The sequence below is a fragment of the Gouania willdenowi genome, chromosome 16, assembly GCF_900634775.1.
Source record: "Gouania willdenowi chromosome 16, fGouWil2.1, whole genome shotgun sequence".
Taxonomy (NCBI): Eukaryota; Metazoa; Chordata; class Actinopteri; order Blenniiformes; family Gobiesocidae; genus Gouania; species Gouania willdenowi.
This window is the reverse complement of record NC_041059.1, coordinates 39,533,144-39,559,263: the sequence shown is the minus strand read 5'-3', so window position 1 is coordinate 39,559,263 and position 26,120 is coordinate 39,533,144. Positions and strand designations below refer to the sequence as shown.

Sequence of the window (26,120 nt, the reverse complement as noted above, 5' to 3'; positions counted from 1 at the left end):
CGTTATATCGCCTTTATGGGATGATCTGATGTTTATGTCATTTGACCAAATGACACCCAGAAAAAAAAGGAAAAAAAACCTACATACTGCAGCTTTAACAGTAACTCGGTCTACACACCTGTAATGTAATGCACAGTGAAATTCAAACATTTTACCATTTACCACTGTAGTTTTACTGGTCTGATTAAAATGTATTTACGTATTAACAGTAACTGGGATTACACAGCTGTACTGGTGCATAGTGGTCGTACATCATCATCACCGGTGCGTCTCTCGCTCCGCAGCCGCTGACGGTCACTTCCGTCCCGCAGAGAGCGACAGCAGCAGCAGCCTCGACGGTGGCGGAGGTCCAGACACAATAGAGAGGGTAAGTCCCGCTGCAGGACCGAACCGGACCTGGTTCTTACCTCCCCAGTGTGTGTGTGTGTGTGTTACGAGGCTGCAGACACACAAATACACACAGAAGAGAAACAAACAACGCGGTGCTAAAACGGGCTTCGTCTAAGTGCTGGAGTGGAGCTGTTTTCCATCTCCACAGCCTGACACGATTAGTGTCCGTGTCTGACAGACACACACACTTTAAACCCCGTCCATGGCACTCATGAACACTATTAACTGTTAATAGCGTTAGGATTGAGCTAATAATCAGTACGGGGGTGTCGTCGGGGTTGGTGCCGTCTATTCTCTGGATGGTGGAGGAGGTGTGGTGTGTTAGCATCTTAGCTTAGCTTTCCTTCTGCTCATTATTGCGCTTTAATTAACCACGAACACACACAAGGCAAAGCTTCACCTCACGTTAACATATCACAACATCGTTATTTGGAGTTAACTGCTTATTAAATGTTAATTTAATCTTGTTTTTAGCCTTAGCTCATCGGCTAACTGCAGTTGTTTTGGATCTCATTTGCACTAAAACGTGAATATTTCTCATGAATAAAGAGTTGGAACTCTTTATAAACACACAGTTCATCAGTACAGTAAGGTTACTAAAGCTACAACGTGTGCTATATGATGATTTATGCGTTATTTTGAATCACAAATTGGTGTTTTAAGACTTTTAGACTTCCTTTAAACCTGGACTTCTCAAAACGTCAACAAAACGTAGACATTTTCACATCAAAATAAATCCAAGAGGAAAAATGTTGAAGTTTTTCTCGATTGAATCTTAATTTATGCAGGACTGTGACTAAGAATAATAGTAATACCATGTTTATATGACTGAAACTAGGATGAAAACTGACTAAATCCAGACAAAAACCTTTAAAATAAGTCAGTTGACTCAAGACTAATATTAAAGGCAAAAAAATTATAATAATAATAATATCAGACTTAAATGACCTTATCACAATAAAGTAAATGTAAATGGAAAGTTTAGTTGGGATTTTGTATATGTCAAAATTTTAAAGTCATCTAATGTGTATTTTGACTATAATCTGACTGAAAAGTCAACTGGTGTTGTAGAATTTTAATGACCAGCTGTAAAATAAGTAAAGTTACAATTAGGTCAGATTTTTCACAATCGCAGGAAACTGATGTTAATTCCAGAATTCACTTCCTGAAATGGAAATAGAAATTTTGTTTTTATTTTTTTATTTAAAACAAAATCTAGCAAAAATTGCAAAATGCACCAACATGTCTTGGGACAATCTCGCACGTTTCCATCAAGTCTTTCACCGTTAAATGGGTTTTCTAAAGCAGCGAGAGCCAGTGGCCATTTGGCCTCAATTTAGCCAAGAATGGCCCAAAAATATTGTTCCACGGGCCAAAATTGCCCCCAAGTTTTTTCTCAACAACTTTTTATCCACCCCAAGTTCCACAAACACGTTGACAGATGAACCTGCAGCAAAGATTATGAACTGGAAACTGGACTAAAGCTAACTAAGCTAAGCTAACCCACCACTGGGCTAAGAGCTAACGCTAACGACTTAATAAAAGGAAGAGACTAATTCAGGCTTCTCGCCAGGAATGTTTCACAGCATAGGCGGATTGCGTGGATCATACACCTTGAATGTTCCAATCTTATTTTATTGTGAAACATTGAACAATATCCACAGAACAATATAAACGTGTTAACTGCACATGAGGTAGTTATCTCAAATATAAATGAAAAGTTTAGAACATTGCTGTCCAAAATACTAAATTTCACTTTTTTTAGACTTTAATTTTTCACATTTTAAAAATGAACTAAACATGTTCAACAGATTCCACTACAGACCTGTTTAGAGCAAAAAATAAAAATTGTCCAAATGCAGCAGCTTTGTAGATATTTAAATGTAAATATATATATTATTCTAAAAATAATCTTTAACGGTTTACAAGAAAGTGCATAATGTGTAACATTTTCACAAGTCAATGTGTAATAACTGAATGAACATGACACACGTTAGTGGTTCTCACACTTATTACAGTCACTTGTACATTAGTGGAAGCTTTTTATTTATGTACAAAGCCATGAACTCCTTCATTTTCTGCATAGTTGCTTTGATCTTTTCACTGTTCATAAGCTCTAACAGCACTCCACTGGCTGTTTGCTCTGTTAGCTTTAGCATTAGCTTGATTTCTAGTTTCAAATGCTCCACACTCAGCAGTGTGGCAGTGTATTAAATGGTGAATGACGTAGCGTTTTAGCATTTTGTTTGCAGCTCCACCAAGGCTTATTTCCGTGTTACAGGAATTACAAATTGCGATCCTTTGCTTTCTTTTTTGTGTAAAACTGCCGACATGCTAAGCTAAGCGTGCTGCTGTTGTTATTCTGTGTAACAGAGGCATGCGCAGCACGCACATGCACACATGACCTGGTGGGCGGTTCTGTCAGTCACCTTACAGCAGAAGAGGACAATAGCTGACTTTATAAATTATGACTGACTTTATGACGTTTGTGGAGGTAGAAAAAATCAGCGGAAAAGATCGGTTTCATGTTCAAGGATTGGCTGATTGCCCAAAATAAGGAAAAATGGCATCGATCGATTGGCCGGCCGAACGATCGGTGCATCCTTAATAAATAAATAATTATTATACCTATATATATATATAGGTTATTAGTGGAGGACCTATATATATATATACAGTATATATATATATAGGTCCTCCACTAATAACTACTCACACACACTGTAGAGACGAGAAATAACATTTTATTCAAAAGACTGATTCCAAGACGTGCTTTTGGAATTTAAATGAAGTATTATGTGCAGTAACATTGGAACAAACCAACACTCTCACACACGTGCACACCCACACATGGAAAATGCACACAGTAGAGCTTTAATCGGGCCAAAAAAGAAGAGACTAAGAGGCCTGGAGAACACGGTCCGTACCTGTCTGACCAGAATGAAGCCGATGTCTCTTTAAGCCCGATCACGTCGCACGTGTACATGCGTGTACATGTCGAGTGATCCGTAGGGGAGCAAAATGACAACATCGGGGGCCCCTAAATGACAATGTCGGGGGCCCCTACGCTCAACAGTGCTGGTGAGAACCCTGAAAGTAAAAAGTACACATCTTACTTATGATTAGTTTATGGTCAGATTTAACACTTGTATGGAAGGATAAAAGCTAACGTGTCACGTCGTGTGAAATAAATATTAACGTCACTGTAAAAACGCGTTATATTTAATTATATTTCACGTGTTCACAGACAAAGCTGGTCCCATTAGACTAATGTAACTATTGTGATTATTACACCTAAATATCCTGAATGATTAAATCATCAGCCTGATATGATTTAATTATAGGAGAGTTATTTATTAACCATAACTTTACACATTATCAGATTTTGAATAAACAAGATTCAGCAGCAGTAAAAACATTAAGTTATTTTTGCTTTTGTTTTTTATTTAGAAAATAATTTGATAATGAATGAGAGGAAATAAATTAATAGCATACAATAACACTAATAGTGACCCACACTATTAGTGTGGGTCACTAATATATAGTTTAAAATATCAGCCCATGAGCTGCTATTGTTGCCTTTTTTAATATTTAAATGTTATTACTGAAGCAGCTTCTAGTGTTGATGGATTCAATTTCATTAGTGTTTGTAAGGAACCTGTTTACACTTTGTTTCTTTTTATCTTATTTTAATTTTCTATAGAAACTGTAGGTTTATTACACTTCTGTTATACTTCTGTTTACATTTCGTGTAATATTTACAGGTTGTTAAGCGCTGAGTAAACCCATAGTTTCCCTACACATGTCGTCTTCTTTCTGTAATAACTGCAGTGATGTTGATAGGTTTTCAATGTAGTGAGTCCCGGGACCCACAGGTGGTGATTTGAGTCTCTGGGAAATTCAATGGGTCCCCAATTAAAACATTTATTTCTTTCTATTTCTTATATTGTTCTATTTCTTAAATTGTAGTGTTAAACTCTCTTAATGGTGGTATGATATGGTTATAATTACCAGATATATTCATGTATGTTCAAAATGTATCTGAAATTAAACAAATACAATTCAAATGAAAACAAAATGGTGTCTGTTGTACAAAAATAAATAATCAATAAAAGTGCTGATTTTAACACAAACAAAACATTCTCATCATTCAAAAATGTAACTTAACAGTGCAAAGTCTGTTGAGAAAAATAAAATGATCAGATATGTTTGTGGTGTATTGTAAGCAGCTAGTTAACTGGCTGATTGTTGTTGTAGCGGCTAAACTAGCATGTACTCAATGGGATCATGTCTGAGTTAATGCGTAAAGGGGTCCGCTGATGGCTATCTTTGGCCCTATAAAATCCGTTTTATTTTTTTACAAATTCCATTTTATTTTTCCCCAAATTCCGTGTTTTCCACTTTATTTTTTTTAAATTACGTTTTTTTTTAGAAATATTTATAATTTTTAAAAAAAAATTAGTTTTTAACTCCTGTGAGGAAACAGAATAAATACTAATAAATAAAAAACTCATAATTAAACAAAAATGTATGTCAAAAACAAAGTAAGATACAATTAAAAGGTAGATATAGATTATAGTGACATGGATTATTCTAATTGCTCCTTTTTAATTATTTATATGTCATATAAAGATGTATGAGAACAGCATTAATGTCACCTGATTTCCTCTCAGGGATCAATGGTTTACTGAATCTGATTAATTTAAGATAATTTAAATTAGGTAAATTTAAACCATCTTCTGTAGCTCTGATGAGATGTTGTTAGAATGTAACATTCTAATAACGTTGCTCCAACGGACTTTTATTTTGTAAACCGGAAGTTCCCACTGAAACGTGTGTACTTGAGGTAGCTAGCTGACTGTGAATGTGAACCTATAGACACGGACAAAAGGCTGGAATAAAAAGAACTAACAACGCGGACTGAGTTATTCTTAGTTAACCAGACACAACAGTTCGAACACTGAGCAGGTGAAGATGATTAAAGCTGATCACGTTTTCACGGAGCACCGCTGCGCTATATGAAAAACAGACTGAGCTGTCACAGGGGACGGGACCCGGATAAGCAAACTGCTTCTCTCGTCTCCTTTTTCGGCATGTACAAAAAATGTAAAAAAAAAAAGTGAATGTAACCATGTCGGAAATAAACTGAATAAATAAATAAATAAATAAATAGCTTTCAGCTGGGTGGGCGGTGCACTTAATAAGCAGTCCCAGGAAACATTTTGAAATGAATTCCGCGTTAACTGGCTAGTTGGCTAAACTAACATGTACTCAATGGGATCATGTCTACGCTGAGTTAATGCGAGGTTTCTTTTGCTAGTTACTGTGATTTTAAACATAAGTTGTTGTTCACAATGTCTCGTTTTTCATGGGAAAAATGAGGTGCGTCACTGGGATGCATGGATAGTGGATTTACTGCGTCTTTTTAGATTTTTATGCGTCAGGGACGCAGGATGCGTACCTAGCAACATCACTGCTACTGACAAACTTCTCTCAGAAAAAAAAGGTTGTGCTTTTCTGTGTTAGTGTTGGCAGAAGCTACTGTGCATTTGAATCTATAAAAGTATCTAAGCTGTAACTACTCATTTAAAAAATGCACTCATTTTTTTAGGCCCTTAATATAGTCCTCATTTTTGTACCCTGTCAACTGTTAGCTTTAGCAACAGTAGCAAACAGCTGCACGTCAAATCTTGCCCAAACTCTCCTGTGATTTCAGTGTGTTTCTGCGAAATATGAAATTAACATTTCATTTGTTTTGTTTGCAACTCTCTAAAATCTGGTTCGTGACCCTGTTTTTGTTCCCGATCCACAAATTGAGAACCTCCAACCTGCATTAGAACCTACAGAAAATTGTGTCTTATGTTTCTCCTTGTGAAACCTATTTAAAGGTCCAGTATTCTGTTAATTTTCACCCATCTCCATTAGTTCTAAGAACCTCAACAACATAGTACAGTATATGAGGTTTATTTTCCCAAACTCACCTGTTTTCTGAAACGTTACTTTCAGACGGCTTCTAAAAACAGGCTGTTTTAGGGCCTTCATTGATATGCATGAGTGGGCGTGTCTGTAGACGCAGACTTCATGCTACAGCTGATCACAATAGTGATTTTCTTTTGCTATCCACACACTCTTGTTATTGTTTTCAGGTTTAAAACTGCCCATTACAGTAAAACACATGGATATTTAAGTGGCTATTGTGATTGTGAGTCAGAAAAACACTGCTTCAGTGTGTGTGTTTATCACATCAGCAGCAGTGGAGTCAGTCAGATGTTTCAGATGTTTCAAACACTCACCAGAGCTGCTAAGCCACTTTCTTCTCCTCCTCTCCTCTCCTAACAGGAATAGTCTATTTAAGGTGAGCATTTGTTTTTTTCAACCGCTGCGTCGCACTGGGTCACAAACACGTCAGCGGTGTGTTCCATAAAGGAGGGTTAACAAACTCTGAGTTTATCCATAAACTCTGGGTCAACATTCCCAGTGATGGGAAACTCTGGGTATCTGATTCCATTACAGCTGGCATGAAGTGTGTTAATCAACCCTGAGTATGTAAACCATCATCAATGGATCGATGATTACACAAACTACCATGGTAACCATCCTGAAGAGAGTGATTTACCCTGATGGGTGAAATAAGCCGGTGTTTGAGGAATATGAGCCTGTTCAGTGACTATAGTGGCTTAAATCACCTGTGATTAGTCGCTTCATCACTTTATTGCTTCAGTGACGTGACGAGCGGTGAATACCAAACCCACGACCCTATACTTTCCAGAGCTGTGTCATAATTCACTGCGCCACCATAACTTCAGAGTTCCGTGATCTACTGATCAAACTGTATAACAATATAAAACAACAATTGAGCCTTCAAAGTGGATTAATTTAAATGATCATCTCCTCCTTTATATTCTCCACAGGTTTGTATTCAGTGAACTTTACTACAGATGTCAGTAAATGTTTTAATGCAGAGCAACCTCTCAGTGACTTTCACTTAATGATCTGTATCCACAATGTTAGAAAAAAACTATCGTTAGCAAAAAAAAAAAAAAAACGTAACACAACATTAGTAATAATGTGAACACGTCTGTGGTGTGTGATGTTACTAATGTGTTTCAGAGAAAAGTGTTTAGTAAAAGTAAAAAAAAGTGTTCCTTGAGAAACAGTGTTCAGGTGGGCGGAGCCAGGTAGAAACCCAGGGTTTCTTTGATAAAACCTGCCAGCGAGAAGATTTAGTTCATGGACAATGTTGCCATGGTAACATACTCGGAGAAGAACATACCTCACATTTAGGAATGAGATACTCTAGAGTTTCCCTCATTTGAGCCTGAACATACTCAGAGTTTGAACATAACCTGCTTTATGGAATACACCTCTGGTCATGTCAAAGATGATACGAGGCGATATAACCTCCACTAAAAGTGGAACTGATTGGTTAAGGGAGCAGGCTTGTAATCTGCTTGGAGACGAGCACAGTGATCTATTGTTTGGTTACACAGATGAATGCAGAGGCATGTGCACAGGTCTTCCAGTAAACAGTCACATCAACAGTGAGTAAATAAATCACCGTGTCACAGGCGGATCGGGTCGCATTCTCGTCTAAGTCAGACCCAACAATGAAAACCTCATTTTTTTCTCAAAAAAATGACATATTTACATTTGCTTTAGTGGTAAGCACCGATTATATTAACAAACAACTCTTAATATCAACATCAGATCAGTGCACGGGTAACAAGCAAACATGAAACACAAACAGCGGCGCATTGCCCGCAAGAGACCCATCAGATCTATTTACATAATCTATGTATTAAAGATAAGGATAATCCGTGTTATTGTGCAGTAAAAGGAATGTTTCAACGGTGTGTTCCTTTATAGTTGTCCTCCCCTGTTCCATTCTACATCCACCACAGATCAGCTGTGGCTGCTGCAGCAGGAAAAGAAGAATGCTGCGCGCAAACGACAATATGTGACCAAACCCGACCACCAGTTCTAAATATCTGTCCGAACCTGACCCGTCCGGTGCCGTTGGGTCCCGTCAGGGTTCGGTCGGGTATCCATCCTCTATCCACAGTATCAATGATCAACAGTTGATGTGTGTTCTCGCGGTGTCTTGGCTGATGACTGGTGGTGTCACTATGGAGGCTGATTTATACATCCTACCCTATGCTCCTTTAAGTAATGTAACTTCAGTATTTGTACCTTATTCCCCTCCATCTGTTGTGGGAAGCACTTCCTGCAGCAGGGTTTCTCAGGCTTTTATTGTGACACTACTGCATTTCTCTGTCTCTCTGTGTGTGTGTGTGTGTGTGTGTGTGTGTGTGTGTGTGTGTGTGTGTGTGTGTGTGTGTGTGTGTGTGTGTGTGTGTGTGTGTGTGTGTGTGTGTGTGTGTGTGTGTGTCAGAATGTCTGATGAAGATTCCCGTGCCAGCACCAGCTCCTCATCATCACCTCCTTCCTCCAGTCAGAGCAGAGTGAGGGACAGCGTCAGCGTCTGTAAGAAGAAACGAGAGAGCAAAGCCAGCATGAGCAAGACCTCCAAGCTGCTCTCTACCAGCGCCAAGAGGTCACACACACACACACACACACACACACACACACACACACACACACACACACACACACACACACACACACACACCAGGGTAGTTTTGCTCCCCAATGGAGTGATGTTATTTCTACAGTCATAATAATTGTTGTACACTTCCAGACGTGCATGGGTTGTTTTAACTCTTTTTTTATTTTGCGTAACCCATCAAACACATTGGTTGCACCGTCTATTTAATACAGGCAATTTGCTCGGATGCTCCCGTCTTCACCTTAGCTGCCCCTTATGTTGCCTGTGTGCATCCTCTTCTTGATATAAGCAGAGCTTCAACCGTCGTTTTGTGTAGCACGGGGTGCCCAACCCTGGTCCTCAAGGGCCCCTATCAATGACCAGGATCGTTATCAGGCTTCTACAGAGCTTGATGATGAGTAAATCATTTGAATCAGGTGTGTTAAAAGAGGGAAACATCTAAAACGTGCTGGATAGTGGCCCTTGAGGACCAGGGTTGGGGACCCCTGATGTAGCGGCATATGTAGCTGCTCGTCATGTTTATAACACACAACGGATCATTCTACATACGTGTGCACAGAATACCATCTGGTTGAAACGTGTTCAGGCTTAAAGAGACATCAGCTTCATTTGGGCCGTGTTCTGTCGGGTTTAGCGGGGTCAGATTTTTATTGGCCTGATTAAAGCTTATGTTTATGCTCCACATTGTAACCCATAATCACTGTCCAGTATAAACAGTGTGCTACATAATCTAAACAAAAACAATCAGATAAATAAAACAATACAGTTGTACATTACAGTTCCAGTATTACTGCAGGTCCCACATCATACCTCATTTCACCTCTCCACCAGTGTTTCTCAAATGGGGGTACGTGTACCCCTTGGGGCACTATAGGGGATACTTGAGAGAGAGAGGAAAATTAACAAATTCTCTATTCAGGATCCACTTAATAAGGGTTTTTTTAACTTTAAAAAACTGAGCTCAAACATGATCAAAAAGAAATCGGCAGAAATTTCTGATATTAAAATGGGGTCATGTGCCAACAACTTAAAATAAAAAAATAACATACAATCTGCCTGTGGCTTTTAAACCAACATGACTTTAGTGCAACTTAACTGAGGTATATGCCTAGAACAACAAATAAATGCAGAAAGTTAGTACTTTATTTTTAGATTTTAATGAAAACACACAAGCTGGTCAACATGTCCAGCTTTCAGTACTTTTTTGTGCAGTCACAATGTCTCCTGCTGTAGAAAAGAATTTCTTGGTTAAATAAAGGTTCAATTTTTATTTATTTTTTTAATTAAAAAAAAAAATTAATATGAATGCATTTAGAATTGATCCGAGAATGCGCGACGTAATATCGCAATATGTCGTCAGGTTTTTAGCCCCTCCCACCAAGCTACAGAGAGCCACAATTTGATCACTGATATTGAGCTGATGACACACATTTTGTCAAAGGCAGGTATTACCATATTGTCTGGTGTAATTGTGCATCAGAACAGAGATTTTTTGTGATTTGTGGAATCATTACCTTCACCAAGCTCAGAGCGGTTTGGATATGTTTTACCCTCTGTCTGTCTGTCTGTCTGTCTGTTGTCAGTTAGCAAGATAACTTGAAAATGTATCAATGGATTTGGATGAAATTTCCAGAAAAATTAATAAATGGTACAGGAATATATATATATATATATATATATATCCCATTCATTTTCCCATCCACACTGGAACTTTTTGTTGATGATGTCATAGATTTTCTCAGAACATGCTTCGCTGATGATGTCTTCAATGTTCTAATTAGAAAAAGAAGGGCAGCACACAGTCAGTGTGAGAAATGCTGCAGACTTTATTACATTAACTGTCATTCATTAAACATTCGCAGAAGATCTAAACACTTTTCATCATTCGGCCAACTGTCGATAGCATCCTGCTACATTCACTATAGGCTCTACTACTCCCTCTCTCACTTTTCCATAGATATTAGATGTTGTGAGAATTGTGTTAGAATAAAATATCATTTAGAACAATGTTGATATTTTTGTTCTCTTTCCGCATTAATAAACACATTTGAAGAATGTTCTTGAACAACTGATTATTTTTCATTTTTCCTTATTGTACTTTGACTCATTCAGTGCCAGTTGTTTTTTGAGCATTTTGACTGATTTTAAAGACTCAGAATATTTTCTGCTATGACTATCTGAAAGATTGAAGCCTCTACTTTCATAAAAAAAACATTTGTTTCTGGCTTGTTTTGTTCTTTTGTAATCAGCCGTTGAATAGAGCAAGTTTTACACAAATCTTCGGTTTCAGAGGAAAAAAGTGGAGAAAAAAGCCTTTTTGTAAAACCCTGTCAGTGACTTTAAAGCTATTTTTTTGCTTTAGTGACAACTCTAACATCTGAACATTGTTTCCTTATAAATAAAAAAAGACCGGGCTTTTGATGATAAAATTATTATTATTTTTCTATCTGGGTCAGAGTTGAATGGATTTCTTACTGTATTTTGGCGTTCCTCCAAGTTTCTCTCCCGTCAGTCGGCACACACACAACTTCCTCTTCCTCCCGGACATGCAGAGTGTCACTGCGTTCCCCATTTTTTATTATCGTTTTATCTCACCATCGCCACATTATCCATGACTTCCACACATGCTCTGGTCGAGTCTGCGCTGCTGGGAACGTCAACTCTCGTACGTAGCGCCATTTTCTGTCTTAAACGCCTTTCCTCCTCTTCCTCTGAGCTCTGCTGAGCATTGATGATCTCTCATCCAAAGGTGCGCTGCTACCTCCTACATGCCACCTATTATTTTGCTATCTGACTTACAGACATGCAGCGATGATCCGTTTAGCCCGGTTAGTTGATGGTTTTGTCTCACGATCACAACATTATCAATAATCTACTCAGGTCCACACATGTTCTGTGTTAGTATGTGGAGCTGTGAGCTGCTGGATACGTCACAATATCACTCTGTAGCGCCATAATTTCACTCGTTCCTGCTTCTTCCTGCTTAGCTGGGTAGCATAAGTGGCTAATCTCCCATCTAAAGGTGCACTGCTGCCATCTTCAGGGCATAGTTGGTCACTAAAACACCCCACAGCTTAGATATTGATGAGGGACCTCCGCCAGGGTGTTTTCTAGTAATCCCCGTGGCACTATGTGAGTTAACTGACATCAATGCTTATAATTGTAAAAAAATATATTTTCCCTTTGGTCTATATTTCCATCATAAGTTTGGTGTTAATTTTTTTTTAAGGTGGTCTTAAAAAGGTCTTAAATATAACTTCTTCCTACTTGTCGTCACCCTGTGAAGACATTCATGTTTTATTATAAATGAATGAACATATTTCCACTTGTCAAAGTGTTTCACTTCCTCCTTAACCTTATTTGTTTCTTGTGCTTTCAAAATAAAAGTCATGTCATAGAGTGTCATCAGGTTTAAGTGACATGTGTGATGTAGTTCAAACGGTGAATATATTGATTTTAAATCTAATGGTTTTCTTCACTGATTGGTTTCAGGATTCAGAAAGAGCTGGCTGACATCACACTGGACCCGCCCCCAAACTGCAGGCAGGTTAACTCCCTCTGACACCTCACTTGTCATGTCTGTACATGTCATTACACAATAAAAATAACCTTTAGTTAAATGTATAAATATGAGTGCTGGGCAACAATTACAATTTTTATCACAATTAATTGCATTATTCTCTGATTAATCGCAATGTTATATTGAAATAATAATTTCAAATGTAGTGTATTGCACACTTTTACTTTAAAAGTGCTACTGTATGAACAAAAGTGAAACAACATTTGGCTGGTAAACACAAACAAATAGGTGCCGTCTGAGCTCCAGCAACATTTAAATCACTTTTCTTTTTTTTTTTTCTAAACTTGTAACAGCAGAAACATCTTTATTTTATTAGGGAGGAGCATAAACGGAGTATTTTCAGTAGCAAGTGTCTCTGTAAAGAGTAAGATGAAGAGTAAGTCCACGTTGTACTAGATTTACTTTGGAGAATCTTAGTAAAAAATAAATAAATACAAAAAATAAGAAAGATTGACAATGACAGATTTAACTGCATGTATCCATTCCTCCAACGTTACATTTTCTTACTCTTCTGCACCAGTAGTCTCCAGTGAGAGCAACCATTTGTAGTCAACGCCTTTTCTTACAACTGTATTCCTGATGGTGCACCTTGAGGGAGGCTCATACCTTCCGTCATTCGTTACGATCCTAAGAGCGTTCCTCAGACCAACATCTGCAGCGATACGTATCGACCTGCAGTTTGTAGCTATCCACTTCGCCATGGCGTTTGTTAGCTTGTCTTGCTTTTGTTTATCGATGCTTTACCCACACAATGCATCCAATGTGGACTAACGAAGCCTACGTTCGCTTTGTTAGTTTGGGTTGGTGATTTGGTAGCGTTAATGGTGTGTATTGCGTTTAAGTGATACTTAAGACTTGAAGTACTCCAGTGATGAGAAAATTCAGCTTTGCAGTAGCTACAAATAACGTTAGTTTCATCCAATTGGCAGTCTGAAAGTGATTGTTTCTGTCCCACAAGTTCTTTTCTGTTCCGGCTCTTCATCATGTGACATAACAATATCTGACCCAATGAGCAACGGACATTCAAAATAAGATAATAATTAAAAAACTGCATTAATGCGTGATAACACAATTGTTGCCGTTAATTAATAATGCGTTAACTTGCCCAGTATTAATAAATATATATAAGCAATCAGAAATGTTCTGATTCTGACCCTCGTAACGGTATTTAATCTCAATGGGATTTCTCCTGGTCAAATAGAGCTTTAACATAACATTAACGATATTATTATTGATCATTTAAATTAATTGGTTTTTATTTTAAAATTAAATCTTCTGTTTGTGAGATATTTGGATATTTAAGGGAAACTATGAACGAGAGCTTCTTTCTCTACTGCGTTTGATAAAATGATCTTGTAGCATGTTGTCCACCTCACAGCGATGGCAAAGAGGTGTAATTTGTGTGTCGATGATGTTTCGTTAAAGAGTTATTGATACTATTATTGATACATTGTAAATAGTATCTAATTAAACTGGTGATTGACTATCGACTGTGAGGCTGGTGTGAGGAACAATAGATGTTGGAACTTCTACCATTTGTCACCTTTGCAAACGCAATTCCAGCTTTTTTGAGGGCTGTAAAAAATATTTATTTTGCACATTATAATACCGCTAACCACAAACGGCAGCTGTCAACACATACGAAAGTTGATCACAAGAAACGAGGAGCACCAGTAGATTCATTACACCACCTCTGGTTCCTTTAATCACATATCATGTACATCTTTTACGTAACATCCTTTTTAAAAATTATTTCTGCATAAATAATGTTTCAATTCACCAGTTCATTGGTAATGTGACTTATGCGTTGCTCTTTTTTGTCCAGTAGTAAAAGTCCACCCCCCTGTGTGTCCCCTTTGTGTGGTGAGATTAAAACATGAAGCTCTCATCCATTTAGAGACAGATTTAATTTGCAAACAGAAAAATGCTGCTTGTCTGGTTTTTGATAATTCTGTTTTGATTTTAAGTCAGTAAAACAAAATAACCACGCTGTTTATTTGTTCATTTGATTTGGTTTTAAAATGGAATGACCAAAGGGTACACAGATTTCCTATCAATTATTGAACTCGTCAAGCCTGTAATAACTTTATACCAAATGTTCCACTTAGCACCTTATTTTTGTAAAAAAAAAAAAAAAATGCATACTTTTAATTTTTCACATTGTGAAAATAATTTGTGTTTTTATGATAGAAAGACCATAAAGATGTAAAAAACATTATAGAAATATAATGAAAATGTTATATCTATGGTTAGGTCTGATGTGACAAAGCGTGGGGTGAAATAGATACGTTTTTATGACCGTTTTATGAATGGTAGAGTTTTGGTTCCTAAGCTTAAAGAGTGCATGTTTTTTAAAGATGTTCTGAGGGTTAACAAACCATCACAAATGTTCTGATTCTGACTCTCGTAGCAACTGTGAGATTTTTAATCATAATGCTGAAATAGAGCTTTAACATTATTGATGACGTTATCATTATTGATCATTATTCATTTAGCGCCGGCCCCAAGGGTGACAACATCTATGAGTGGAGGTCCACCATCCTGGGACCACCAGGCTCTGTGTACGAGGGAGGGGTTTTCTTCCTGGACATCGCCTTCACACCAGATTATCCCTTCAAACCCCCCAAGGTGTACACACACACACACACACACACACACACACACACACACACACACACACACACACACACACGCGCACTGTGTCTATTTAATAACTGCCCTATTGAGACTTCATTCATTTCTATTACACACCATCATTACATTACAGAGCTACAGGACCACAGAAATATTATAAAAAGATACAGAATTATTAAATAAATCACAATGATTAAAAGAAATACACAAATGACTCTAAAGAGCATACAAAATTGCAGGACAATACACAAAAGGACAAAAAAAAATATTTTAAAATATATATATATATATAATCGAGAAAAGGAATGCACAATAATTTAAAAAAAAATGCACAAAATGGCAACAAAAACAGACAAAATGAGTACCAAAACTGCACAAAAATAAAAGAAAAACATATTAAACGACAATGAAAATACACATAAGGACTCTAAACCAAGCTCGTTTGCTTAGCTCCTCCCATTAGGAGACGTTTGACAATGATAATAATTAATAATAATTACAGGGGATTTTATTTTGTGTGGGTGGATAACTCATGGTTTCTACAGACTCACTGGGACCAGTTCAGCAGCATTGGGTTACCATTGGTTACCGTGGGAGCCAGTATGTGTGAAACAGAAACAACAATCTGAATCAGTTTTTTTTATTTTATTTAAAACCAGGCTCCATAATGACACAAACGCCTCACATTCATGTTTTAGGACCATATCACTCATTTACACACATTTACAAATAGTTTTTTACAGGACGCGTGTGACTGAAAGTGCCTAATTCCATTCATAAGCTTGTTCAAAATCCTGTGCTAAATTTTTTTTTTAAAAATAAAAATCCTGCACTCGTGTTAGTGGTGAACGAGTAATTGTGTTATCCTGTGGTTGGAAATGAATGCAGAGCTTCATCTGACGTGTGTTTTTAATGAAACATTTTACAACCACTTTATCATCATTAGATTTAAATAACTCTATGAATGTATTTATTTATTACATTTTAAACTACATTATTTGCATTTCCTGAAGAAAATGCAGGTGAGAATCCAGCTGTTACCCTTCGTCGCTCTGCATTATCTTAGCAATGCATTAGCTAGCATTAGCAGTTACATTTACATTAGTATTAACTAGCATTAGCTGAGCAATAGCATTAACCTAGAATTAGCCTAGCAATATCAATAACCTCGCAATTGCACTAGCTTCGCTTAACACTAAGGTAACATTAACATTAGCATTAATTAGCACTAGTACAGTGCCCATTGGAAGTATGTATTCATATAGTGGGAGGAGCTTAAGTAGAGTTAATTATGGCCAAATGAGTATGTGTTTGAAGGTTGGATGTACAAAGTAGTGTATGTATCATTATGAAGGGGTTTATTTGTGGATGCAAAGTAAAATAGTGTGTGTGATTTTTCTGGTTTAATTCTATGAGACATGAACATGATAAATGTGTTTGTTGTTTTTTACTCATTTTTACATTTTTTTGGTTTGGCGTATTTTTCTGTAATTTATGTTTTTTGGAGTCATTTTGTGTATTTTTGGAGCATTTTCTTTATATATTTTTGTGCATTTCAGTTGTCGTTTTGTCTACTTTTTGTATAAATATTGTGTATTTTTGTATCTTTCAGTTGTCTTTTTGTGCATTTTTTGTATAATTATTGTTTTTTGTTGCCATTATAGTGTGATTCTGGGGTCATTTGGTGTATTTTTGTATCTTTTTTGGTGTAGTTTTGTGCATTTCTGTTGTTATTTTAGTGTATTTTTTGTATAAATATTTAATTTTGTGTATTTTGAGTCATTAAAATAAAATAGTAGCTGAACATAGTTTGAATAAGATTCAGATTCAGATTTGCTTTATTGTCATTGTATTGTATTGAGAGCTCTTACAGCAGTTGGATAAAAGCTGTTTTTCAGTCTGTTTGTCCTGGTTTTGATGGCCTTGTACCATCTGCCCAATGGCAGTAGCCCCATCAGGAAGTAGCCCGGGTGGTAGGAGTCCTTCAGGATGGAGTTGGCTCTCCTGAGACCGTAAGAGCCATGAAGGTCCTCCAGTGTGGGCAGAGGACTCCCAGTGACCTTGTCAGACATTATGGTGACCCTCTGGAGTTCTTTCCTGTTTGCCACTGTGCAGCTGGCAGTATGTGAGGATGCTCTCCGTGGTGGAGCGTAAAAAGACGAGCAGTCTCTGGCTGATGTTGTTCTTCCTGAAAATTCTCAGGAAGTGGAGTCTGTGTTGTGCTTTTTTACCAGCTGTGTAGTGGTTTTATTCCAGGTCATGATGTGACTTCTAACCAGGTTTTCAAAGCACCACTGGTGTGAGCGCCACTGGCCAGTAGTCGTTGAGGCTGGTTGTGGTTGATTTCTTGGGTAGGGGGATGACAGTGGAGGTCTTCAGACAGGATGGGACTGCAGACTGGGTCAGTGACAGGTTGAAAGTCCTGCTGAAGATTCCAGTGAGCTGGTCTGCACAGTCTTTCAATTCCCGCCCTGAGACGCTGTCAGGGCCCGTTGACCCCCTCAGCGTGTGCCTCACCTCCTGCACCTCCACTGTGAGGGCGTGGCTCCGCTGGTGGCAATGTGGCTGCTGAAACTTCCAATAGAAATGAACGGGAAAGAAAATAAAAAATGTAATAAGTCAAAAAGTTTGAAAGTTACAAATTATAAAAGCAATAGCATAAATCTCAAGAACTTTCTGAATTTTTTTATATATTTGTTAAAATTGGACAAAACGCTGTAGGAGGAGTTAACGTAGAGGGACGAAAAAACAGACAATAGTGAGGATGAGTCCTGTATCCTCATTAATTAAGATAGAATTATATTGTAATTGTTAACGTGTGGATCTTATTTCTATAAATAATGTTTTAATCAAGTGAAATTAAATGATTTATTGTTTCTGATTGGGTGGTTAATGTGTAAATCACAGCTATGACATCACTTCCTGTCCTGTGTGTGTGTGCAGGTGACGTTCCGCACCAGGATCTATCACTGTAACATCAACAGTCAGGGTGTGATCTGTCTGGACATCCTGAAGGACAACTGGAGTCCTGCTCTGACCATCTCCAAAGTGCTGCTGTCCATCTGCTCCCTGCTCACAGACTGTAACCCTGGTAAGATGATAAGATGATACACACGCTGTGATTGGCTGCTGCTCACAGACTGTAACCCTGGTAAGATGATACACACGCTGTGATTGGCTGCTGCTCACAGACTGTAACCCTGGTAAGATGATAAGATGATACACACGCTGTGATTGGCTGCTGCTCACAGACTGTAACCCTGGTAAGATGATAAGATGATACACACGCTGTGATTGGCTGCTGCTCACAGACTGTAACCCTGGTAAGATGATGGTTCCCGTGGATCCTTAATAAGTCTTAAAAGCATACATGCCAATCAGTCGCTCTTTGGCAAAATTCACAGTTTAGAACTGAAAATAGGTCATTTATGTAAATCGTATCGATCCAATGAGTTTTTCTGGTGGGGGGGTCATCATAGGCTGCTTTTAACGCTCCTTGCACGCTGGAGGCTAGATCCATTCCAGACTTATCTACCATCCACAAACGGATATAATTTCTACATATTACTCTGCAGTGGACTAATATGTGAGTGCACAGCCCTCAGTGCTAGGGTATATAGGGCCCTATGTCTACCACGTTAAGGAATCATTTAATCAACCAATAAAAATGTAATCCACTGAAAGGAGCCAGTCATTCATTCCCCCCCTCCCACTCCTGAGCTAAACACATGTTGAATCAGCACTGACTAAACTGCAAAAAAAAAAAAAAATGAAACTGTTCACACACTCTAAAATACAGAGCTGAACAGTTCCTGCTTAAATTTAGTGTCAGCGAAGCTCCACCCGTTTCTGGTGAAGCTACAAACAGGGAGGGAGGGGCTTAGCAGCCTCCGTCAGCTTCACCTGCTCAGAATGTTTAATATGAAGAACATCTCATCAGAGCTACAGAAGATCTGTGGGAACAAGTTATTCTGATGTTGTGGACGAGACCATCAATGCCAGGGATTGTAGAGTCTGAAACATCATAGGTTCATCATAACGTGATAGTGTCTAATATTCTGGCCCCTAGTGGTGAAATAACTGATTCATCTCGTCTATTTATTTTTGTCTAATCATCTGGAATAATATCATCAGGATCATTTAAATGAGGTTATTTTAAATTAAGCTTAATTAAACTTAGTAAACCTGCTCAGATTCAGTAAACCATTGATCCCTGAGGGACATTAGAGCTTTTCTCATACATCTTTATATGACAAATTATTATAAATAATTAAAAATGAGCAGCAAGAATATACCATGTCAGCATAATCTATAGCTAACTGTTATTTAGAGTTTACACATGGTTTTAAATTACACTTTTATTTTGACATATATTTCTGTTTAATTATGTTTTTTTTCTTTTTTAATTATTTTATTTATTTTGTTTCCTCACAGGAGTTGAAAACTAATATTTTCTGAAAAAAATTGATTGTATATAAAAATGATATATATATATATATATATATAGTGTTTCATGTAAGTCCTGTTGATGTTTGCCAGTTGAAGAATGAATGAAATCACACATTCTACACCTCTCCGCAATCTTCATAAACTATAGAAGCTAAAACTGTAGCTAACGCACGTTCAGAACTAAAGACCACAGCACACACACCTGGACATTATGTTCAATGAGGGAAAAGTCAACAACTCTGCGTTTTCCCACTGCTGTGAGTCACAAAATAAACACAGATCTCTATAACAAGAGTCTACGTGAAACTACAGGCTGAGCTGAATCCACTGATATACAGGTCAGGTATGTTACCAACCAAAACGTCACAAAATCAGAAAATACACCACAGCAAAAGTCAGCAATGATGATGAATTGTCTTACTTTTGTTGTTTCTTATCAAAAGTTGCTCCAATCTGCATAAAACTTCATATGTTGATCAATTCAAATTGTGTAGTCGGACAGATACCGTCATTACACACATCTGAGCACTTCTCAGTCGACAAATCATCCAATCAGGCGTATAGCGCTCGTGCATAAAATGGCCGGTCCCTATTTTACCCAGCTTTGATTGGCCAGAGCTAAAGCCCCTCCCATAGTGTTTGATATCACCAATTTCTACCGGCTCTCAGCTTTACAACAGTGGGTCAAGCATTCTGATGGTCAAAGCATTGCTGAACTAGACACATGCGTAACGGCATCAAAGAGTGGAACCAAAAATAGCATTACACACCTGAATGTGTTTATTTCAGCACGTAGTGGTCAAACATAAGACTAACAATGATTGGAATCAATTTGACTGACATATTACTGTTACACACTTGTGGCACAGCGGGTTTCTGCCTGAACTTTTTTGTACAAAAACATGTCTTTGGCCTAATTTTTATTATTATCACCAAACTTGCTGCAGTTCATGTCCACACATTAGTTCAATTATTTCTGCTTTTACAGCCTTTGTTAATGATAATTGGCTTCATATTTGATGTTAATCTTTGGGGTTTTTTAGGCTGACAACAGATTTCTGTATTTAAAACATGATTTATTATCACTCTTCTATCCACGCTGTGGATAGAAGAGGTTAAAGGGTGTGTGTGTGTGTGTGTGTGTGTGTGTCCTCAGCCGACCCCCTGGTGGGAAGCATCGCCACCCAGTACACGACCAACAGAGCTGAACATGACCGAACAGCCAAACAGTGGACCAAGAGATACGCCACATGAAGGGGGAGGAGCCACCAAGGCAGGGGAGGAGCTTCTTTCTATCTCAGAGTTTTACTACGTCATTGTCCGCTATATTTTTGCTTCCTGATTAAGTTATCTGCACACTTATGGTAATAAAGCAAGAGAACAGTAACAACGTGTGTGTGTGTGTGTGTGTGTGTGTGTGTGTGTGTGTGTGTGTGTGTGTGTGTGTGTGTGTGTGGTGTGTGTGTGTGTGTGTGTGTGTGTGTGTGTGTGTGTGTGTGTGTGTGTGTGTGTGTGTGTGTGTCACTCAGCGAGTCGGTTAGTCCGAGTTGACTCAACTATTCCAAGTTTTCCACCTGTTTCTATTTCTATTCTTTCATTTTTTTCCTAAATTAAATTGTGATTTTTTTATTTTCATTTTAACAGTTTTGTTTTGCTTTTTTTTTCATCACCCTGCAGTCGATTAATTTAATAATAATAAAGAAAAACATGTTGCTGTGTGGGTGTCGTCCTAATCATGGCCACACCTCTTTTAAAATATTTTTTACATTTTTGTCTTTTTTTTCTGTTGCTTTACAGTTGATTAATTTCATGAAAAAAATGTGTTGCTGTGTGGAGGTCGTCTTTATCATGACCACGCCCCTTTGTTTACTTTTTTTTTTTTTTTTAGCTTTTTTTAAGTAATATATTATCAAAAATTTTGTTTCCGTTATCTTGTTTTTTTTTACTCGTTTAATTTTTTTCTGTTTTTTATTATTTATAAATAATTTATTTATTTTTTTTTAATTATGAAGTTGTAACAATTAATTTTAATCTGAGAGTCTTTTTAACTTTTTAAAGTAGATTTACTGCAGACTTTGAGGTGTTTGTGATGAACACAAAGATAATGAACTACTTTTTAGGCATAAAAAGGCTCAAAACAACATAAAACACAGAATTATACAAACCAATAAAAATATTAATATGCCCTTTCATTCAATGAGAAAAACAAAATATAATTTTTTTTTTCAAAAATAATGTTTAAAGTAGAACATTTGATATGAAGGTATTACAGCCTTGAGCAGGTCAATTATAAATAGGAATATTGATTTTGAGGTATTATTAATTTTAGAGCTATGAACATTTATTGAAAAAAAACCTACATTATTTGTACCAATGGTATCCTTCATAAAAGTGTAACAGAAATGTCAAATATATAAATATTTTTCCCATTTTTTTGCATCAGAACTTCAGACCTAACATACATCCAAAGTTTTTCATTACTTTTTAAAAATATATATTTCATGTTTTTATGCTTTTTGTCATAAAACCCTGATGAACCAGCTCATCCTAAAACCTGTATTTAAAGGTTTCTGACATTTATTAGGTATTTATGGGAAAAAACACTGTTATATGTGACAATAACGGTTTATTATGTGGTTATAATGGGAGTCAGTGGAACCGTGTGTCAGCACATTTTTAATCTCCGTTTCTACATCTGGTCATAAAATAAAACTTGTCCAAAGTTCATTCAATTAGTTTTTAAACTGAATGAAATATTAACAAATTCAAAACCTTGTGACGTTGAAACCTTTAAACGAAGTTATTCATAATAATTAATAGAAACATTGCCCTGTTCAGGGTGTACCCCCGCCCAGCGCCCTATGAGAGCCGGAGATTGGCACCGGCAGACCCCTGCGACCCTGATAAACGGGAATAAGTGGGTATGAAGATGGATGGATTAATAGAAACAAACATTGTGGATCAGGAATGTACTTCAAATGACACACGCGCTCTGTTGTGTGTTTTCATGTCCTCACGTGTCCTCCCGTCCTCCTGCGGACTGAAGCTCCGCCCACTACAGCAGCAGAAACACGCGAGGACACGGAGTTCCCTCCGAACTGGAAACCTTTGATCACCGACACCTGGCAAAACAGTTATAGCTCCACAGTGTGTGTGTGAATGAATATGTTTATTATTTTAATGTGTGTGTGTTTATTATTTTAATGTGTGTGTTTCTTGTTTAAATGTGTGTGTGTTTATTATTTTAATGTGTGTGTGTTTATTATTTTAATGTGTGTGTTTCTTATTTTAATGTGTGTGTTTCTTGTTTAAATGTGTGTGTGTTTATTATTCTAATGTGTGTGTGTTTATTAGTTCTCTGGTAACACACTACACTTCGTGCACTGCAACGTGACAACGTTCCTCTCTTACGTCATCAGACAGCCTTAAGTCCCGCCCCCTCCGCGTGTTGAAAGTGTGTCACTGGGTTAAAGTGACCTGGTGGGGGCGGGCTTAGGGGCGTGGCCTACAACTGGGTCACATGGGCGACCCCTCTATTGAGAACATTGAGTACTTTGCTGACACGCGCGCGCGCCCACGCACCAGGGTTGCCAGGTTGGGCGGCTTGTGAACACTTGAAAACATTTAGCGCCTTTTTTAGAATTTATTACGTAGAAAATATGTTAATTATGTTGTAAAAAAATTAGAATCGTTCACATTTAACAATCACTATCTTTATTTTCACAATACCTCAGTATATTATAATTTAATTCAGTACAATAATTTACAATAGCAAAATAGAATAGAATAAAAGTACAAGGAAATAAGTAATTACAAATATAAAATATGATAATTAAAAATAGAAATATTCATGGAATGTTGCATAGGTTTAATATTGCAGTGTTTTTAAACCTTTTTTTAATCAAAGTTAATATTTTCATCGAAAAAAAAATCCCAAGACACAACACCAAAAATAAACTTTGTAGCCTACTGTAAATTAATAATACAGTCATTATAATCAAAGTGTCTTAAATACAAATGAAAAAGTTTTTATTATCTTTCATATTTTTCATACTTGATACAAGTTGTGGGAGGGATTGACGTAAGTTAAAACAAAAAAAAAAAAAACACTTTTTCTGTGTCCAATTTTGACTACAACATTTTGCTTAGAATTTTGGGTAAAAACAACTATTTAATGTTGATAAAACCCATTTTAAAGAATCACACTTTGTAAATAAGTGAATGAAACAGTATTTAGTGGCTCCTGAATAGATGTATTTCTGTAGTTTTAATCATTATCTCTCTCATGATGTGGGACCGACACTGACCTTCTCATCAAAACAATTTCTATTTTCATTATTATGATTAATAATTTTAACCAAAAATAAACTTTATAAACCCCCATATATTTAATGCTTTTATTTGTTTATTTCCCGCTCTCTCAAAGACCCCCTGTAGTGCCATTGTGTACCTCTAGGCGTACACGTACCCCCACTTGAGAAACACTGGGTTACAGCATTAATTGTTGTTTGTATGTATATTTAAAGTGAACACAACCTCTTTGTACACTGGGACAGGGTCCTCACATGCTTTCAAGAAACAAGAAACATTTTTCTGAACAATTTGAGATCATTTTTGATTAGTTTTACCTTTTTTCTGCCACTACACCAAACTTTCCATATTTTAACTTATTTTCATCACTTTTTCGTGCCATATTTTTGCTCCTTTTAATGTATTTTTGCTACATTATTTCCATTTCTGACACTTCTACATCACATTTTAATGCCTTTTATGCACTTAGAAACCTTTTCCACCTAATGTCACATATATTGACCCATTATTGTTACTTTTAACCTCTTTTCACTATATTTCATGATTATTTTAGCCAATTTCACCACATTCACTATTTTTCCTGCTCATTATTTATCAGTTTAAACTAATTGTTCCAATATTGACACTTTTAACCCTTTTTTTTTTTTTTTTTTTTTACCACTTTTTCTGTTTCTTTTTGTCCACTCTAAATTGCAACTTTTAATCAATTTCTGTGGTTTTTAAAATCCAATTTCACCACCTTTTCCACCATTTTTGGTCACTTTGAACCATTTTATTTGTGATTAAAACCAGGATTTCCATATTTAAGATGAATAATAATAATAATAATAATAATAATAATAATAATAATAATAATAATAATAATAATAATAATAATAATAATAATAATAAACGTTCCTGGATAACAGTGGATATTATTCAGATGAATAAATAAATGTGTTTATCACAGATTCATAGAACAATAAACCATCATTTTACTGACTTCATGGATGGACCCCAAAAATCTCTCCTTTATTCCCCCTTATAGATGGTCCTGTCTCCACATGACTGTTCTTCAATGTTCATGTCTGTGTTCAACCACCTTCAGCTACAGTGGGGGTCCCTGCTCTATGGGACCTTTATTTTGGAGGGTTGAGAACCAGTGGTTTAGAACGCTCTCTGTGGTTTATTTACAATGTTAAATGTCGTGGTTGAGATTTGAGGTGGGTGGGAAACTGTGAGTCAGATCTGGCAACCCAGACGTGTTAGCAGGAGGGGTTTTCTGTGAATCACAGCCCTGAGCAGCTCACACACACTGCAGACTCTCAGTGGACCAGGACCAGTATCAGGACCAGTATCAGGACCAGTATCAGGACCAGCATCAGGACCAGTATCAGGACTAGTATCAGGACCAGCATCAGGACACACAGTGGACTCACTTTAAGACTTTAGTCTCACATCTTCCTCTGTGGGACATGTCTGAGGACATGGACATGGCCAGAGCCGGTAAGAGGACACACACACACACACACACACACACACACACCAGTGATGGACATACTGATTAAACTGGGAAAGGCTACATTGACATGTACACAATCAGATTTTTTTATGTTTAGAATATGTTTGGAAATGAAAGAAATTGGATTATTATTATTATTATTATTATTATTATTATTATTATCGATAATAAAACTACTACTGATCATATTAATAATACATTTTATTTATAAGTGCTTTTCAATTTTAGGATGAGATGTAAAATATATAGTTTGAATACACATTTTAAAATTAACATGTGGATAACAAGGTTTAATTAAAACATTAAAATAAATGTCAGAATAAATTGACATTATAAATATGTTGATTATTCTTTAAAATGTGCATTTTTATGTTTAAAACACACAACTGTGTTCTGGATTTTAAAGATTAAAGTGTGTGTGTGTGTGTGTGTGTGTGTGTTTGTGTGTGTGTGTGTGTGTGTGTGTGTGTGTGTGTGTGTGTGTGTGTGTGTGTGTGTGTGTGTGTGTGTGTGTGTGTGTGTTGTTTTGGGACACACAATAACAGTGTGTTCACTTCCCGGCTCGTGCTCACATGGCCAGGCCATGTGCGCGTGTGTACGCGTTGCCTGCCGCGGCCTTTGATTGGTCGAGGGCTTGTAGCGCGTGTGTCGTGACGTAGTAGGAATGTTGCCCAATCAACAGACAGCGC

At 37.1% G+C, this 26,120-nt stretch overlaps 4 protein-coding genes across 7 annotated transcripts in view; all 4 read left to right on the top strand.

Annotated features, from left to right (window-relative positions):
* Window positions 1-15,409, top strand: part of ube2e2 (ubiquitin-conjugating enzyme E2E 2) — a 46,249-nt gene extending 30,840 nt beyond the window's left edge. Inside the window, exon 5 of the mRNA XM_028470056.1 lies at window positions 15,165-15,409. Within this exon, the coding sequence (XP_028325857.1) occupies window positions 15,165-15,353 (189 nt within the window). The 3' untranslated portion in view covers window positions 15,354-15,409. The remainder of the gene's footprint in view (window positions 1-15,164) is intronic.
* Window positions 1-26,120, top strand: part of LOC114477622 (NACHT, LRR and PYD domains-containing protein 3-like) — a 425,926-nt gene that overhangs the window by 352,693 nt on the left and 47,113 nt on the right. The gene's annotated exons all lie outside the window — the stretch shown is intronic.
* LOC114477629 (ubiquitin-conjugating enzyme E2 E1-like) lies at window positions 219-21,009 on the top strand. The gene is made up of 6 exons (XM_028470058.1): window positions 219-367; window positions 8,783-8,944; window positions 12,449-12,499; window positions 15,032-15,164; window positions 18,114-18,261; window positions 20,776-21,009. The coding sequence occupies exons 2-6, from the start codon at window positions 8,784-8,786 to the stop codon at window positions 20,871-20,873; spliced, it is 591 nt and encodes a 196-aa protein (XP_028325859.1). The 5' UTR covers window positions 219-367; window position 8,783; the 3' UTR covers window positions 20,874-21,009.
* nr1d2a (nuclear receptor subfamily 1, group D, member 2a) overlaps window positions 9,312-26,120 on the top strand; it is a 44,456-nt gene continuing 27,647 nt past the window's right edge. For 2 of the 4 annotated variants that reach the window (XM_028470051.1, XM_028470050.1), the window contains exon 1: window positions 25,155-25,415. In XM_028470051.1, the coding sequence (XP_028325852.1) occupies window positions 25,385-25,415 (31 nt within the window). In that variant the 5' untranslated portion in view covers window positions 25,155-25,384. Of the gene's footprint in view, window positions 9,324-25,154; window positions 25,416-26,120 lie in introns of those variants that run through there. The other 2 variants (XM_028470049.1, XM_028470048.1) reach the window with 2 other exon arrangements.

Bases quoted from the DNA above. Each gene is read 5' to 3' on its own strand.
- LOC114477629 (XM_028470058.1), top strand. From the start codon at position 8,784: ATGTCTGATGAAGATTCCCGTGCCAGCACCAGCTCCTCATCATCACCT. The intron at 8,945-12,448 runs GTCACACACACA...GATTGGTTTCAG, and splicing joins CTCTCTACCAGCGCCAAGAG to GATTCAGAAAGAGCTGGCTG. The intron at 18,262-20,775 runs GTAAGATGATAA...GTGTGTCCTCAG, and splicing joins GCTCACAGACTGTAACCCTG to CCGACCCCCTGGTGGGAAGC.